The sequence below is a fragment of the Acinonyx jubatus genome, chromosome E4, assembly GCF_027475565.1.
Source record: "Acinonyx jubatus isolate Ajub_Pintada_27869175 chromosome E4, VMU_Ajub_asm_v1.0, whole genome shotgun sequence".
Taxonomy (NCBI): domain Eukaryota; kingdom Metazoa; phylum Chordata; class Mammalia; order Carnivora; family Felidae; genus Acinonyx; species Acinonyx jubatus.
Window position 1 is genome coordinate 25,653,865 of NC_069395.1, and position 16,939 is coordinate 25,670,803.

At 55.4% G+C, this 16,939-nt stretch overlaps 1 protein-coding gene across 18 annotated transcripts in view; it reads right to left on the reverse strand.

The window, feature by feature from the left end:
* The window catches only part of NFASC (neurofascin), a 181,378-nt gene that overhangs the window by 24,326 nt on the left and 140,113 nt on the right, over positions 1 to 16,939 (reverse strand). For 13 of the 18 annotated variants that reach the window (XM_027074833.2, XM_027074839.2, XM_027074831.2 and 10 more), the window contains 9 exons: positions 16,034 to 16,135; positions 15,531 to 15,728; positions 14,644 to 14,714; positions 13,112 to 13,334; positions 10,998 to 11,113; positions 9,141 to 9,345; positions 7,860 to 7,982; positions 6,671 to 6,844; positions 4,501 to 4,515 (listed from right to left, as the gene is read on the reverse strand). In XM_027074833.2, coding sequence (XP_026930634.1) covers positions 4,501 to 4,515; positions 6,671 to 6,844; positions 7,860 to 7,982; positions 9,141 to 9,345; positions 10,998 to 11,113; positions 13,112 to 13,334; positions 14,644 to 14,714; positions 15,531 to 15,728; positions 16,034 to 16,135 — 1,227 coding nt within the window. The remainder of the gene's footprint in view (positions 1 to 4,500; positions 4,516 to 6,670; positions 6,845 to 7,859; positions 7,983 to 9,140; positions 9,346 to 10,997; positions 11,114 to 13,111; positions 13,335 to 14,643; positions 14,715 to 15,530; positions 15,729 to 16,033; positions 16,136 to 16,939) is intronic. The other 5 variants (XM_027074846.2, XM_027074843.2, XM_027074840.2 and 2 more) reach the window with 3 other exon arrangements.

Below are 16,939 nucleotides of genomic sequence, written 5' to 3' on the forward strand. Positions count from 1 at the left end.
CTCCTCTCTTCCCAGCACATTTGGGTTTCCCCTTCACATCAGGACGTGGGAGGGACACTAATGCTGCCACAGCATAGTCTGTGCTTGGTAGATGGAGAAATCCCAGGACGCAAGCGAGATACATTTGTGGGTTTCTTTTTTGCATAAATCTGCAGGGGATTGGTTCAGATCTCTGCTCGCTCTCACACCTTTGTCTCCCATCCGAAGCTACCCTCGATGCTGGTCAGCCCCAGGGGACTAGGTCTGTCTATGTGACATCGCTTCCATAGGCTTGCTTTCCTTCTACAGGAGGATCATGGCAGCTACCAAAGGGCTGTCCTGTGACCCTCTCGTTCCAATATTGCCAAAGCCGAGGTGTGAGAATGATGGGGGCAAATCAGAGACAGAGCCCCGTCTCCTCTTGCCATCTCTTGTAATCTGATTAGGGTCGACTTTATGGGGCAGAACGCAGGGATGTTAAGATATAAGGCACTTGTAACTCCAGAGGAATAGCGACATCCCAGCCCTATCTCTAAATCTCTAGAAGTTTAGGAAGAAAATAAGCTCACTGCCCGGGGTGGGGCCAGGGCAGGGAGGGAGCCAGAGAGACAAGTGACAGGGAGCTTTTCTCAGGGGAGAATGAAGACACCCTAGGCCTTTCCAACAAGAGTCTGACCAACAAAAGCCCTTTCATTCCCCTGGGTGTCCAATATTACAAGTCCCCATAGAGAAGGAGGGGCTGTTCTGGGATCCCAACTGCTTCCCTATTTGCAAGATCAGAGGCAGTGCCGGACCCTGAGGCTGCTGACAGCAGAAGTCACATTGGGTGGCCAAGTATGTCCCATGCATTCCAAAGATTCCTGGGCAGGGTCAAAGCAGGCAGTGCTATATTCCCTATACCTCCCAACTCAGACATCAGGAAGGTGTGGGGTGGGGACCATTCCCCCTCCCCACTGTTGAAGCAGGCCCAAGGTGGCCCCAGGCCTAGAAAGCTCAGTGCTATAAAAACTCAGCATGAGGGAATTCACCTATCACACTCACCAAGACCTACAGACAGACACATGGAAAAGCCTGAGAGATCCACAAGGCCAAGGTCAGCTCTCTCCCAGAGCTGGCCCCTTGTAGGTCCTGTGCCGTGGACACACATGGACTTTTCCTGCTGCTCTGTGCTGCAGGAAGGAAACCTGAGAGGCTATCTTGCCCATCGGGGCAGGTCTTTCTCTGATCTGCTTCCTCCTCAACAGGGTATTTTCTAATAATTTCTGGCAAATACAGTGTTCACAGGGCCCCCCTTTTCTATGACCACTTAAAAGGCATCATCAAAAAACTTTGGGAAGATGCTCCTTTTGAGTTAAACTTATCCCACTCTGTGTAGCGCAGACCTGGGCAGTGGTGTTGCATTTCCGGGGCCCCCTGAATCAATGTCATTTCCCCCCAAAGCTGTACACACTCATGTGCCCCTTAGTTCTTGTGAAGTGGAGACACACACACTACATCCCACAGGCCCACAGCTAGGCTCGCACGCACCTCCCCGGGCTGTCCTCTGAGAGCTTTAGAGACAGAGACGCTAAGAGAGGCTAGGTGAGGGCCCTGCTGGTCAGAGACAAGAACAGGAAAGGACTTTGAGGATGCTGCACTGTCTTGTCCCTGTCCTTCAATGGCTCCTTCCACCAAGCGTGACCAGAAGGAAGCGTTACTGACGAAGCATTACTGACCTAAATGCTTTTCCTTCAGCTCAGCGGCAGCAGCCCTGGGGTATTAGGGAGAGGGGGACAAGAGGCAAGGAGTGGTCTCCCAGGCGCCCTCCCAGAGGGTGCCTGTCATTGGAGTCACCATGGAGGAGGCAGCCCCAGCTGGCTGAGGTCACAGCTGGCAAATCAGTGTTCTCTCTGGCCCACTCATTAGCTACATCTATTGTCCCATGGCCGGACAGGGCCAGACAGACAGGGAGGACAGAGGCGAAAAGGAAAGGCTCTGGGTCAGGTGAGTGAGTTGTTGGAGGCTCCTACAGGCACGAGGGGAAGGCAGGTTTTCACGGGGAAACCGTCCAGCGCTCAGGTCAAAGGGGATCTAGAGGATTTCGTCCCCTGGGGTGGGGTTCGGGTAGAGGACAGAAGGGGATCAGGGGCTTAGAGACAGAGTGGCCCACAGGCTGGACAGGCATGCTGCTGGGCTAAGAGGGCATCTCTAGTTACAGCAGGAATTATGGGATGTGAGAACCATAATTCTGTGCACTATGTCCGTCAGTGATCGGTGGAGAGCACCAGCCTTGACCCCAGAACCTGCCACGGGGCTGCCCACCAAACATTTGCAACTCTGAGTCACAGACGAGGACAGCAGTTTCCAGACATTCCAAGGTGGAGGGTTCAGTCCAAACATGTCCACATGGCGCGTGGACTACACTGGCCAAATCACAGATGGCCAGGGCAGATGGGCAGCAATCCTTAGAGACCACAGGCACAGGTGCACGAGAGGGGTTATTTTCACGGGGTAAGGTATGAACAGATCAGTCTGGGGTAAAAAACAAAACAAAACAAACAAACAAAAAAACAACCACCCAGGTTTGGGGAAGATGAGAGGGAAGGGAGCAGTGGGCTGGATAACAGGCCCGTGTCAAAAATGTGGAACCTGGGCTCCATCGCTTGGCACCTGCAGATTGTGCAGAAGGTTCTTATGAATTTAAAGCTGAGAACAGCTGGTGCCATCAGCACATCTCATTTACAGAGAAGCACAATGTGCCTCTACCAGCATGTCATGTGGAAGCCGGCGTCCAGGAAACACATTTGACAGAGGGACAGAGCCCCTGAGCTCATTGTGCATGCCACGGTGGGCCTGGATCTTTTCTAAACGGGAAGCGGAAAGTAGGGGGTTTGGAACGATCGCTGTCCCTTGCAGGGGCCACTCGTGAGAGGGGCAGTCCAGACTGGCACGGTGCTCACTGAGCAAGGCAGACCCCACGCTACCAGACCCGTCTGCCTTGGGTCCCAGGGTGCCAGATGGTGGTGGTGCAGGGTGGGGGGGGGGGGCGGCTGGGAGCTCTGACCAACGAGCTTCAAGCTAATTCTCTTGGTGCCCCGAGTCTCCCCTTCTATGTTTGCTAAGCCTGCTAGGCCACCCTGAGCACCTGCTAGAATAGTTCCAGAAGAGACCCGTGTGCAAACTTGAGTCAGAAAGTCAGGACAATGCCCAGAGTCCAAGGATGGCCTTCTCCACGGTCCCCGGGCCCAGGACCTCTCTCGACTTCCTATTCCAGAGGAGGAGTTCTGACCCTGTGCGGAGGCCCTGGGACCCACCAGCTTGGCTGACGATGGGGAGGGGGGAGGAGGGGCCTGGGGGAGGGAGGGATGATGGCGGCACACCACCCACGGGTCTGGCAAAACAAACAAACGGAAGGAAGCGGGTGTGCAACAGAAATAGAATCAACCTAAAACGGGGGTGGGGGATAAATGAGTCAAGGCGGGGAGGCAAGCAAACTAGGTAACCCTCCATAAGCCAACCCCCAGATTCCTCACCTGCTTCTCCATCCTCCCCTTAAGAGCTTAAGAAGGCTCTACTGACCCCCTGCCCCACAGCCTTTGCTCTGCCAGGGTGAGCCTTGTCCTCAGCTTCTGAGGAGGGCGGGGGGAAGGAACCCTGGGGTCCCCTGCCTAGCTTCTCCAGCTTGAGGACAGGCCTTCTGTGGTGGTGACGCGCCCTCTGGTGTCCTCAAACCCACAACATGAGGGCTTGAGAGGAGCCATGTGGTTAGCAGGTCTTTCCTAAGCCGGGACCTGCGTGCCCACTCCTCCCTTCTGCTGTGCCTTTACCTCCCGGACCCTGAGAGTGGAGGCTGTTCTTAATGCTGAAGAATCTGAGAAGCTGGGTTTCTAAGGGGCGAGGAAACAACCAGCCCGTGGTGCCCGCTAAGACGCCAGGTCCTGGAGCACCTGGCCCTATCCAAGGACAAGCTCACTCGTCGTCGCTGACCAGAACCCATGGTAGATGGCAGGGCTGGTGCCGGGCCCCCATGCAGCATGCGTGGTCGGCATGCACAGCGTGCTCACCCGTAGGTCACCCTTTCAGGGGATGGCAGCCTGACCAGCAGACTGGGGCCAGCTGCTCTCATTCATGGTGCAGCATTCCTTCGAGGGGCACAGCTGGCCACCCAAGGGCTGTGGACCCTCTCTGCGTTCTGAGATGTCAAGCCTAGGCGAGGGCCCAGGTGGGTCAGGGGAAGTAATCACTCAGCTTCTAAGAGACCTGCAGGTGCAGAGACTGGGTCTGGAGCCTGTGTGTGCGTGGGGGGCCCTTCCTGAGCCATCCCAGGAGGCCAAGAGTAAGTGAAGGGAAGAGGGGGTGTTTGACCTCCGACCCCTCCCCCACACACATCCTCCTTGCCGGTCTGGCTTCCCAACCACTGAAAGGGTGAGCGTGGAGCATGCCTTCATCCCGAGCCTCTCCCTCCTTCTCCACCCTGGCTGGGCTGGGCTCCGCCTGCACCGTCCCATGCCATGCCCATTACCTCTGCTGCTGGTACGGTACCTGCGGTTGGAGTAGCTTCAGAACACAGCGCCCAAGATGGCCAGAGAGAGGGAGAAAGGATGAGAGAGGGAAGACAAAACAGAGCACAGGTGAAACCACGGGACAAGCAAGCAGAGGAGCGTCTGGCTCAAACCTGACCCAGACAGTGTGGCCAGGTGCTGGCTACTGCCCCGAGGATGCCAACTGGTGTCCAGGGCTCATGTTCAACTTCCCTGGGGCCTGGTATGTTCCTACAGAAAATTTCCACCGGGATCTGGGAGACCTTTCTAATACACTCTGATTCCACCTCCACTCCAAGACTATCATCTAGGAGGTGGCCGCAGGGACAGTCTAGAGTGGTTTGTTCCCAGCTCTTTCCTCCAGGGTGCATCTTCCCTGGCTCGGCTGATCTTTATGAGGCAGGCTGGGTGGCCCTTCCACGATGCCAAGAATTGAGGGCATAAGGTGTAGGTGGCATAGCAGGCCACCAACCCCCGTAGAAAGGATGGTTCCTGTAGATCTTTGGGGGAAGATGGTGTATAGGGTTGGGGTGGATGGAGGAGGGGCGAGCCTATTTCGCGAACCCTCCCCCACACCGTCTCAGCCTTGGAAGGCCGGGAACCGTCACAGATTGTGGCCCTCAGGCTCGGCTCCTGTCCTGAGGGTGTGCTATCCTAGTTTTTTCCCAACAGCTGTATTTTATGAAATAAGAAACCCGACTGTGGATTGAGAGCCCTAAAAGGGATTCCTGAATTTACTGCAAATCCCTAAATTGAGAAGAAAGTCTCTCTTTGTCCTCTTGTCCCCTGGGGCTGCAGAACTTATCCTGTGGTGGTCGCTAGGGCTGGACAATGGGGCTTTGTTTATCTGATGCTCTGCATTGGGCTGGAAACAGGGAGGTTACAAGAGGCTCTCTTTATGTCTCTCGTTATAGAATTAAGCAATCAGAAAAGTGCACTCTCCCGTCTGGCCAGGCCTTTGCGAAGAAGACTACATCAGCCACTTGCCCAAAGTCCCCCAGCCCGAATAAACTGCCTGAGTGCCCAGAAGGTTTGACGAGCACATGAGGAGGGGGACTTATAGGGTGGCTCACTCCTGGTTTACAAGACCACAGAAGGACACAGGAAGGATTGTCAGCCTTTCTCCAGCTTGTCTGTCCCCTCTCTCGCCTGCCTCAGCACTGGCCTGCTGGCCCTGGGGGCGGGGCTGGGGAGGAATGCAGGGCTGCTGGGAAGCTAAAGTGAGGTCCCAGGGCAAGGCAGCAGGCCTGGGCCAGCGACGGAAGCAGAGGCTCTGCTGGGGTGGGAGAGGGTACTCAGGAGGTCCCATCCGGGCCAGGGGCAGGCCGTCGGACCTCAGCCTGCTGGGGTAAGCACTAGACAGGGTAACCTGTTGTCTGCTTCACTGCCTCTCCTGTGAAGTGTTGCCTTGCAGGACTCACCCCTCCTCTGCACAGCCACCGACTTTCCTCATCTGAACGTAACATTTCTCATGTGGAACAGCAATCAGATATCCTTGTGGCTGTCTCCCCTCCTAGGCGGTAGTTTTTGGCACAGTGTCTCACACCTCGTGTGCTCAGGAAATGGCTGTTGAATACCCCACTGTGCCTCTGGAGAGGCAGGGGGTCCCCTCCTTCTGGAGAGGGTCTGCCACATCAAGGTTTCTGCAGCCTGGCATCCCTGAGGTTCCGGGAGCCGGCACAGGCACAGGTGGGCCTGGAGCCCCCTCTAGTGGACGTCTTAGGCAGGCGCACTCTGCCGCTGGAAGACGCCAGGAGCCAGGAGCTGAGAGCGTTTGCGCCTCAAGAAGCTGGCTTGGCCAGTGGCTGTTTCCCAACGCCCCCCACCCCCTCCCCACGACCTGACAACTCACTCGGCTCAGGCTGCAAGCAGGCCCTCTTCCTTATTCCCCCAGAGAAGGCAAGGTGATAGATGTTAAGTAGCTGAGAAAATCAAGACAGAGTTGGGATCAGGTCTGACTGCAACCATCTAAGAAGACGTGAGTTTTCCAGATACCTCACCAGCACCTACCTCTCAGTATATGAGACAGGCTCTCTTGTATCCTACTGGGGGCTGGAGGACCCGCTGCCCTGTTTTCTTTCCATCCCAGGAGGCCGTCAGGTCAGGGTGTTTCTCTAGGCATCTGAATTAGCTGGGACCTTTCATCCCCAAGGCCGCCGTAATGCACCTACCTTCGTTCGGGGGTGCTGGTGACTCCTCTGTGGCTGCTTCCCCAGAGCCCACCTGCGTCCTGGCACTGAGGGTAAAGCGGTAGCGCGACACGGGGTCTGCTCTTTGCATCGTGAACTTGGTCTGATTGGGAGAGAAGTTTTCCACTATCTGCTTTCCTAATTTGGTTCCGTTAACTGGGGAGAGATAGGTAAGTGGAATTGAACTTCAGCAACATTGACCGTGGTGGGTTGTACAATCTGCAGCTGGGAGGAGAAAGCCTTCCCGACTCTGCTGGAGAGGGCACATGTGGGACCTGCCCCGAAACCTTAATGACCTGGGGGGTAGGGGATTTGGGTTTAAGGGCAGAGTGCTGGGCGAGACCCCTCCGTCTCTCCCTCCGATGACACACCAGGGTTAATGCTTTTTCACTGATCTCATTATCTCCAGCTCACTGCAAAGTTATGTGGCTGATGCTGAAAGATTTAGTTTATAATCCCCAGGCCTTTTCAACAAGGATAAAACTTGAGTTCCTTTCTTCCTTTCAAACAGAACTAGGGCACAACCACTAGAGCTTTTGATCATTAATGCCTCCTCTGTAAAAGGCCTATTCACTATACCTCAAAGGGGGACGGTCAGGTCCAGAGATCGATTCAGAACCGCACAGAAGCACAGAGTTGGCTATTAAAATCGTCAGCCGCACCACACCTGGCCCTCTGAGCTTCCCGATGCGGTACAACATCACCTACTTTAGAAGGCTTACAGCTTTTCAAATGTAATGACACCCCTGTCCTTGCATGGTGACACTGAGCTCTTAAGGTCAGGTCTTCCCTACTCGGGCTCTTGACGGAGTCGCTCTATATACAGCTGCCTTAACATAAATGACACCTTGTTTGGTGTCCCCAAGGGTTGTGTGGATTCCCTTGCATGTAGTCTGCCCCATCGGAGGAGGTCAAAACTGTCTCTCCTAGACTTACTGCTGGGTGTCGGAGACCCTAAGATCCCTGAGGGGCCGACTTGCACCCCTCATTAGACCAGGAGCTCCCTCGGTCTCGCCTGCCTCTCCTAATCGCATGGGGAACTTCTCCCAGGTGCCTCTATCCCTCTGCAGTGCCCTTTGCACCCATAGGCTTCCTGCCTCGATTCCTTCGAGAGTTGGTGAGAATGGGGTTTCCGATTCCCAGATTAAGAGAAAAAAAGGGCGGAACGTACAGGCCACGTATTTGAGAGTATATCCGATCAGGATCCCATTGGGGTGTTCTGGATGATCCCATTCCAGGTTGATTGTCTCCAGGTTGGGCTGCCGGACTCGGAAACGCCTGGGGGCACTGGGTACTTGGGGAAGGAGGAGAGGGCAGGGGAGATGAGGGGGAGGGGGGAGGCAGGATGAGGAAGCACACAAAAACAAAGCACAAGCATGAAGGTGTTGACCTCTGGGCAACCCCCAGGCAGGATAACTGTCACCCGGAACCCATCGGAACCACAAGGGGGCCAAAGCCCACCGCCCCATCCAGGATGCTGCTTCCCCCAGTTTAGGACAAGCATGGCTCAGACTCAGTTTAAATGGGGAAGAGGTCAGTCGAGTTTTCCTTTAACAACTACTGTGGATACGGCACACGTTAGGCTCTGCTCCTGCAAAGATACCTTCCAGCTGTCAGGGGACCAACCACAGCTGTTTGGCACAGAGGCTGTGGTTCCTAGGCTTCAGACAAGGATGCTCACCGCTGGGTGCCAGCAGCAGCCAGGCTCCAAGCCGGGAATGCGGGGTGCAGGGGTGAGGAGAAAGAAACCCAAGATGGGATCCACGGACAGGGCACCAGGAGCGGGAGGGACGGGGAGAGGCCGAAGATGAAGAGAAAATGAGGGGCTGGGACAGATAGGAATAAAGAAAACAAGAGAGAAGAATGAAGAAGGAGGAAGAGAAGAAAAATGGGGGGAAAGCAGTTAAAAGGGAGGGGGAGAAATGGAAGAGGGCAAAGCAAATGCCCAGCCGATAAGCTTCGCAGGCATCTGCCTCCCAGGAGCAGGCGGATCGTGAACCAGCATCAGGGCGCCCCCTGCGGGGCCACTGTGCACACAGACCAGCTATCCCCATGGAAGCTTCTGGATTTACAGTGCTGAGAGAGCTCTGAAGGTCCTGGGTGCTTCCGGCGGTCAGGGTGACTGTGCTTCGGCCTCTGGAGGTGGGGGTAGCCCAGGCTCCCCCAGCACCTTTGCGGGGGTCAGTCTACCAGCCTGTCTGGAATGCGGTCAGCAGCAGACGGCACAGGTCTTCTCTTGAGACACGATGTCCTGTCAGGGCAGGCCACCCTGGAGGTGCTGGCGTGCTGTGGGAATGGCAGGAGCCGCTCGGCTCGCGGGACATCAGCTTCTCGGGGTCGTGCAGAGTTCGCCTTGTAATGTCCGGCCAAGTCACTTGGGGGCTGCTCCAGGCCCGCCTGGACGTGCTACCCTGGTCCTGCCCCACCCCGAAGAGCTGTGGGTCACACCTACCTCCTTCCGGGGTGGTGAACTCCTTGGTTTCACTGCGAGGCCCATCGCCTCTCCCATTGACCACAACCATCTCCAGCTTGTAGTTACTGTAGGGGAAGAGGCGGGACACCACGCCACGGGGGCGGTCACCGGGGAAGCTGGCTTGCTGCCTCTTCTGAGACACCCACAGGTTCTTCAACAAGCTGCTCTCCCTCCAGTAGTAGGCCTTCGGGACAGAGGCAGGCCGGTGAGGGGACGGTCAGGTGGAGCGGGTTAGTTGTTAGTGCCGATGGTAGTGACCGGTCTTCCCTTTGCTTGCCACGGGCTCCGAATCCCGAATGCCCTCATCAGTCCCCCTAGGGCTGGGGGAGCGGCCTTAGAAGCCCTGTTCATCAGCCACTAGCGAGTAAGAGTTGATGCGAAACAAGAAATGGGTGTTTCGGGTTCAATCGTTTTCTGAGCCACATCGCCTCTCTGGGTTAGGCAGGTTGGCCAAAGTTACTGATGGCGATGGTCCATCATGAGACTTATTTCCAAGCTGGGAACAAGTTGCTCAGGGAATCCATGCCAGAACCACAAATATGAGCCCAGGGTCCCGGCATGGAAAGCTCTCTTCTGTGCTCAAAGACCACATCACCTTGAGTTGGATTAGTATGGTTTAGATCGGCAGGAAGCGGAAGTTGACAAGTAACAGGTTACCCCCAGAAGTCTGAATACGAGAGCTGATTTAATCCTTTGAAGTCAAACGTTTTCTTTTAATATTGTTTGAAGACCTTTAGAATGGGATAGACACATGTCCAAGTCAGGGGACGCCAGGCTGTTAAGAGCTTGGACGGGATGGCCTTCAGAAGGTGGTAAGTGTTATAAGTAGAGTCGAGAGAGTTTGGGACACAAGGAACAGTTAGCAGTAGGTAAGAAGGCCCAGGTCAGGCTGCCACACCAGCGTCACCTGGGCCTCCAATGGCAAAGGAAGGAGGAAATCCACACTTAAGAAGGGGGCCCAATGGGAGCTTAGCCAAGAAAGCCTCCAGGCAAGTAGGTAAAGAGTGCAAGTCAAATGCTGGGGAAGAGCTCATTCAAGTGTATATATCCTCTTGCCTCTTTCCCCTACCTACCAAATTCATATCCGCAAAAGAGACTGGTTCCCTCCATTCTGCCCCCAGCTGTCCATCAGCCAACTCTCAATGACCTCTAAGTCACAGAACGTGAACTGTCCCATGCCTACAGCCTCCTTCACTTCCCGGGCAACTTTTAAATAAAGTAAGGGAGAGCCTGGCAGAGCCTGGGTCTTCTCTCCCGTTTCCGCACCTCGGCCTACCCTTTCTAAGAGGAGAGACCAGTGAGCAGAAATTGCTCACAGGCAGGGAGACCAGGAGAAGCCGAGGGCCTTCATAATCCATACGCTGGATAATCCCGAGTTGGCTGAGACAACAGGGAAGGTCTTTGGTGGCTCTCCCTGTTAGCTGGGGTTTCATGAAAGCAGACTGGGTGAGGCAAGCAGCCCAGCGGGGGCCATTCGGAGAGGGGAGGAGTGTAGCTCAGGGGTGCCTCAACACTGCTCCTAAGATACATGTGTGCCTGCTCACACATGTACGAGAAGCGTAACGTGCTACGCAGGGCCAACCCCGACCCACCACCCTTCCCGTGATTTTCTGCCGAGCAGAACCGTCAGCACATTTCTTGCAGGGCACACCTGGTAATTTTTTCCTGGGTGTATTTTTGAACCGCTAACACTAGACATCGTCTTCGTGAATCAACTCTGGATCTAAAAACTATCCCTAGGACCCCTTCCAAGGATCTCATGGCCCGCGTCTGCTACCCCCTTGCCCTGGTTAGCAAGCTGGGTGGTTAGGCGGGGCTGAGAGCGGGTTTCCTCACTCGGTACTCTCTGAGTTGGCCCTGCACCGTGTCGGGATAGACGCGGTTCCACTGAAGGCTGATGGCTGTGCTGTTCAGGACTCGGATTTTAACGTCAGTGGGCGCAGCCCTGGGATCTGCAATGTGTTGGGACAGAGAACTGGTTATACAAGCGGGGCTGGCCCCTGGACTCTAGGGTCTAGGGACTTGTTCTCTGCCGGCCTGTGCCTCCACCCCACTCTAGACACTGGGTACTCCATGAGGGCAGGGGCTATGACTGCTCCATGAGGCTGCACTTGCGGGAGTGGGGGAAAGGCCAGGGCAAAAGGGTGGCCATCTTGGTGGGAGGGGTCTGCTTACATGTTTCGAAGGCAATTATTTGCTACTCTCAGATGCTGGGAGCCCCCATTTGCCCCTTCATCCCATGTGCTACCCTTCCCCACCCTGCTCTGTGTCCCAGCAGGCTGCCCTCTCCGGACTGTGTCAGCTGGTCCCCTTGTTCCCAGGCTTCTGGAAGGGTTTGTTTAATAGGAGAGCTCAATAGGAGACCCCAGGGCAGGAGGAGAGGGAGGGTGGGTACCTAGTCCCCTGCCTACCTCTCTGTAGGGCTCAGGTTGACGGTGGTGTACTTTTCTATCCAAGGGCAGTCCTGGTTGTGGGGACTCACCTGTCCCCTGACCCTTCAAGGCTCAGAGTGTTATACTGGGATTCCGCTGTTGCTAGCCCAGCGGGCAGCATGGTTCCTGAACCCTGTCCTCACATTAGAGACAGTCCCCTTTGAGTGACATTTGTTTCCTACCAGCACCCTGCAGGAGACATCACCCATAGATGAAGATGCCCTAACCTAGTTCAGGACAGGATTCTGACCCTTGACTACCTGAAGAAGAAGACCCACCCCTCCCTCATGACTCATTCTTGCCTCCATTTTCTGCACTTTGCTGCCAAAGCTGTTCTGCACCCCCCCCCCCCCGCACCTCCTCCAGCCCTCGGGGGTGGGCAGGTGCAATGGAAACTGTGGGCAGGTCCATGAAGTTCACGACTAGACCCTGCTTAGTCCATACTCACCAGCCAGTAGTTCCTGCCAGTGTCCTGTCTGGAAGTGTCTGCCACCACAAAGACGAGGAGCAGGATGGACAGAGAACCTGCTGATACCCTCCACTCATTCCCAAGTGGGCCCAGGAAAGTGGGGCCCGGGGCCCAACCCTCCCTCCTTTCCATCTGACTGTGACACACAACACTGGCTCGACTCTTGACCCCAGTATTGGCCCTTGCAACTCCCCAAGACTCTCCTCTTCCCTTCCTTCTGGTCACCCCGTCCACCTACGTGATCTTTTCTGGGATCAGACGCAGACCCACGAGGGCATGGATCGCCCTGACTGGGAGGGGCGCCACCAACCCCCCTGCTTTGCTCAGCAGCCTACTGAATTGACGTGCTGTGGACAAGGAGGCCACTGCTGTCTTAAAAGCCAGGCATATACTTCCACGTACATGCCCAGAAACTTGTTGGTTCACTGAGGCTAGCCTCCAAAGAACTTCTCTTTGTAAGCCAATTCCGAAGGTTAAGAGCAACACTGGGGATGCCAGCAGGTGGCTGGTGTGGATCATTCCAGACTAAGCCTCTGGAGACCGTCTACATTTCTTGAGGTCTCCCCTGGGGAGCCAAGAAGGAGTCTGGCCTGGGGCCCTGCTTCCTGCTGAGGAGTCTAATTATGGCTCTTTGGGAGGGAGAGTCCCGAAGTCTTGGCACTAGCAAGGCTTGGCAGTAAGGTAGATTCGAAGGCCCGGCTTCTATTTTCCAGCTTGACATCTGCTATTGTGTAATAATGGCAAGGTTGTTGCCTCGCAAGGCCTCAGGGTTCACATCCATAAAATGGGAGCATTGGACCACGTGATGATGTTCAAGAATTCTAACTAGCATTTGTGTGATGACATTTCTGCTCCTGACATTTACAAGGGGCCTGTTGCCCGACTTCACCATAGGGGATTTCTCTTTCCGGGGAACCGACTGTCCTCCCAGGAAGGCCCTTCCTCCTTGGAAGGCCCTATGACCCACCCTGAGGTTCCTGGTCTGTGAGGCTGGCCTTGCGCAGCCAGGCTGGGAGGGTCCTTGCTAGCGCATGAGGGAGGGTACTCACAATCTTCCCCGGAGTAGCCGATGACAGTGTCTGGCTCAGGGCCCTTCCCAAAGTCATTTTCAGCCTGGACCCGGATCTCATAGGGTACGTAGACAGGCGTCTGCCCCACCACGTAGCGGGAGCCCCACACTGTGACGTTGTTCCACGTCTCTCGGGTTTCTCTCCGCCGCCACTTGACGATGTAGCGCAGATTGGGGCCAAAGGCAGAGGTGGCATTCATGGGCTGAGCGGGGAGAAATTGAAGGCGAGGGTGGAGCCCAGACCCGCCCACAGCCTGCGCTCTCCTTCTGTGCCAGGCACGCTGCCCCCATCTGCACAGCACTGGCTCCCTCGCAGCCCTGGGAGGGTGTGCCACCCCCACACTGAGTCCCCGAAAGCCAGAGTCCTATGAATTCAGCTGCATGTAGATTTTCTGTGACAGGCTTCGCCCAAGACCTAGTCACTCTGACTCCCAGAGCCACCCGCATCTGCATGTGCACAGGGAGCCAACGTTGTAGTTTCAACAGGACTCTCCTGTGACGGATCGGTAAGAACAAAACAAGGAAACAACAGGATACTCTCTAAAGTCAGAGAGGGATGAGTTGTGGTTTAGCCACAGCATGCCTGCTGCCACTGAACTCAAAATTCCAGAACTGACTTGGGTTCTACCAAATCCATGTGTGACTATCCTGTCGTTCCCAGCAGCTAACGGTGGGTGCAACACTCTTCTCTGTTCCCTGAGGGCATGGTCTAGGAATCGGTCCCCTGGGAGCCCACACTACAGAGCTGTAGACCAAGAGCCAGTCCTTGCAAGGTCCTGAAGATGAGCCCAGTGTCTTGAATCTGGGCTCAGCCCAGCTGCCAGGGCTGCTGTGAGGCCGAGCCCTCAGAACGATGGGGATGGCCATCATCCCCAACACTATATCTCCCTGCTTCTGTTACTCATGGTGGCAGCACAGAGATGTTAATATTTCAATGGCTGAACGTGCACCTCGCAGACTTGGAAGTGGTTTGCAGCAAAAGTCATTTGGAGACCACGTATCCCAATTTTGGTTTGGAAAATATAGTCGGTGAGCCAAAATGAAGATGGGATTTTTTTCAACCCTGGCCTGGAGGGAAGCTTTTATTTCATCTAGTTCATTCCTGGACCAAAAGGAAGCCTGCACTGAAAGAACCTCGGATACTGGTCTTCCTTCTACCTCCAACCAGCTCCAGTGGGAGGGCCCCAGAACACGCCAAAGCTAGGTATACACGTTTAGGCTAAATCTTTTCTAGAATCCAACCTAAACCCCTCCTTCTTCTAAAGAGTAGTCCATTTTATGTCTGCTGGTACTCTCTCTGATTTTGCCAGACGAGCTGTCTATGTTCCTTGGTCACCCTTGCTCCTTCCTCCTGTCTTAAATCTTGCTTTTAGACGTGCTCCTGTTTGCTTTCTGGATGTCCGGTGCAGAGAGTGGCCTTGGGTTCTCAGGGGTGTCGAGAGCAAGGGCTTCCAGGTGCTCAAGGCCAAGAGAGCAGGCCCATCAAGACGGGGGGCTGGGAGGGACCCTTACCGTCCACGTGATCTCCATGTTGTTCTTTCTGGTCCCTTCTCCCTTCACGTCGGCGGGATTGGACTCAGGGGCTGGAACCCAAATGGATGCAAAGTTCAAGTCCAATTCGCTTCACCAGAGCACAGTGAGCCACCAAACTCTCTCCCTCCCACCCGACCCGTCCCTTCTGTGTTCTGTCTTTTCTCAGCATCTCTCCACACTCTATCCCACAGGCAACTGAACTCGCTCTGCTGTTTTCTCATGTGTATGACGTGCCTTCCTAGCTAAGACTTAACCCCCTGCCCCTACAAGCAGCGCTAATTTCTTTTGAATTTTAATCCCTTGCCAGATGGCATTTATCGTAAGGCTTTCCATACTTTGGATGGTCCAGACAGCTAACTCAATGTGGATTATCCCCTTCGTGGATTATCTACTAAATTTAATACCAGACTGGTTCATCCCTGGCATTTAACATTTTGGGGGAGCAGCCCCATGCTCAATGAGCTGGTGTGTTTTCAGAAATCTAAACACGACCCCAAGTGGGATAGGAAAAGAAATCTGACATAACACCGGATTACGTATTTCTACTGCAAATCTCTGCCCTTGCACTTCCCTTTAAGGCAGATCACCAAGAATTATTAAGGATGTTAGTAATAATAAGACATCACAGCCAACATTTGCTGTGTGTTCACTAGATGCCAGGCATCACGGGAAGTACCCAAACCGCATTTTCAAACGAAAGCCCCGTGAGGGAGGAGGTGCCGCTATTCCCCCAATGAAGAGGTCGAACCTCAGAGACGTCAAATAACCCGCGCATGTTCGTTCCTGCGGCCAGAAACTGGAGGAACTCCGTTTGACCTCAGGGCACCTGGTTTCAGCGCCTGGTCTGTCCGCCCTCGGGTACTCACGCGCCCCGCTGGTTCGGTAGCGCTCGGAGGGGAGGCTGGGGTGGCTGCTGCCCACCTCGTTGATGGCAATGACCCGGAACTGGTAGTTGACGTATGGGGACAGCTGGAGGACGGCGGAGTTGACGCTGCCCGGGAACTTGGAATGGTCATGCCAGACCCCCGGCTGGAACTGGTCCTCTTCGAACTGGACGACGTAGTCTGAGGGGGCAAGGAAGACGGCGCAGTTTGGGAGCTGAGCTAGCAGAGTTCTTCTGCCAAGTACTCCCTCGTGGTTTCCGCTAGTCTTTATCATCTCCCTTGGGTGGGCAAAGGCACGCGCAGATTCCTCCCAAGACAGCGAAAGGGGAACCGAGGCCTCCGTGTGCTCTGGGAACAGCCCAGGGCACGTGTCAAGTGGGACAGAAGCAGGACCAGAGACCCAGTCAAAGCCTCCGGCTGCTACCAGAGACCAGGCTGCCATCCCTCCCTCGCTTCTGGATCGGAGCGCGGGGCCCCTGGCTGACCTGTGATGGGGCTGTTGTTATCGTCCCCTGGGATCCACGTCAGCCTCACGCTCCTCTCGGCCAGGTCGGTGAGCTCCAGGTCCCGGGGTCGGTCCGGCCGTCCTGGCAGTAGAGGAAGAACACAGCACGCAGGACTCCCCAGTTAGAGGCATCCCGTCCTTGGGCCGGCCCCAGCCCTGGACACTGTCCTATGACGGGTCCCTGATGGGCTGTGGTCACCGCCGGCAGGAATCAACCCGGGCCTGCCCCATTCCCTCAGGGGGCCGAGGTAGAACAAAGAGGAGACTCCAAATTCCACCCCCACCCCAAAAGCATCAAAGGATGTAGGGCACAGAGAGAACTGGGACCGACCTATCCCATTTCTGCGGATATTCTTGGGTGCAAGTGTTTGGAAAATGCTGCCCTTTTCACGAGACCCATGCTTGTGACCCTTAGGAAAGCTGGCGAGGAAGTGTGGGGTTTTGTCTCCTTTTCTCTGGATAATTACCTTCTACTCTGCCAAGGCTTTGAGGGGGCAGGGGTCTGGGAGGGTGTCTGGAGTGCTGAGTGAGGCAGACCGGTTAGGCGCAGGGGAGGGACAAAGGCAGAGGACCGGGAGGAGACAGGGACTTAGTCTAGAAGTTTCAGTGGTGGACAGCAGGACAGAAGCGCCCCACAAACATCCAAACAGGGGTGGGGGAGGCACCCTTGGGGGCTCCAGTCTCACCGGATTTCGTCAGTGGGTGTGAGGGCCATCCTGGCCCGGGGGTAAAGCTACCTCACCCCTGACCGGTGTGGTACGCATGCCGTTTCCCCACCCTGGCTCCTCGACCCAGTTATTTCTAGATTTTGGCTGGTTGCTGGGAGGATCCGGAAGGTGAGTCACCCGAGCCCACGTTCGTGTTTGCGTGCACACGTGTAAATGCA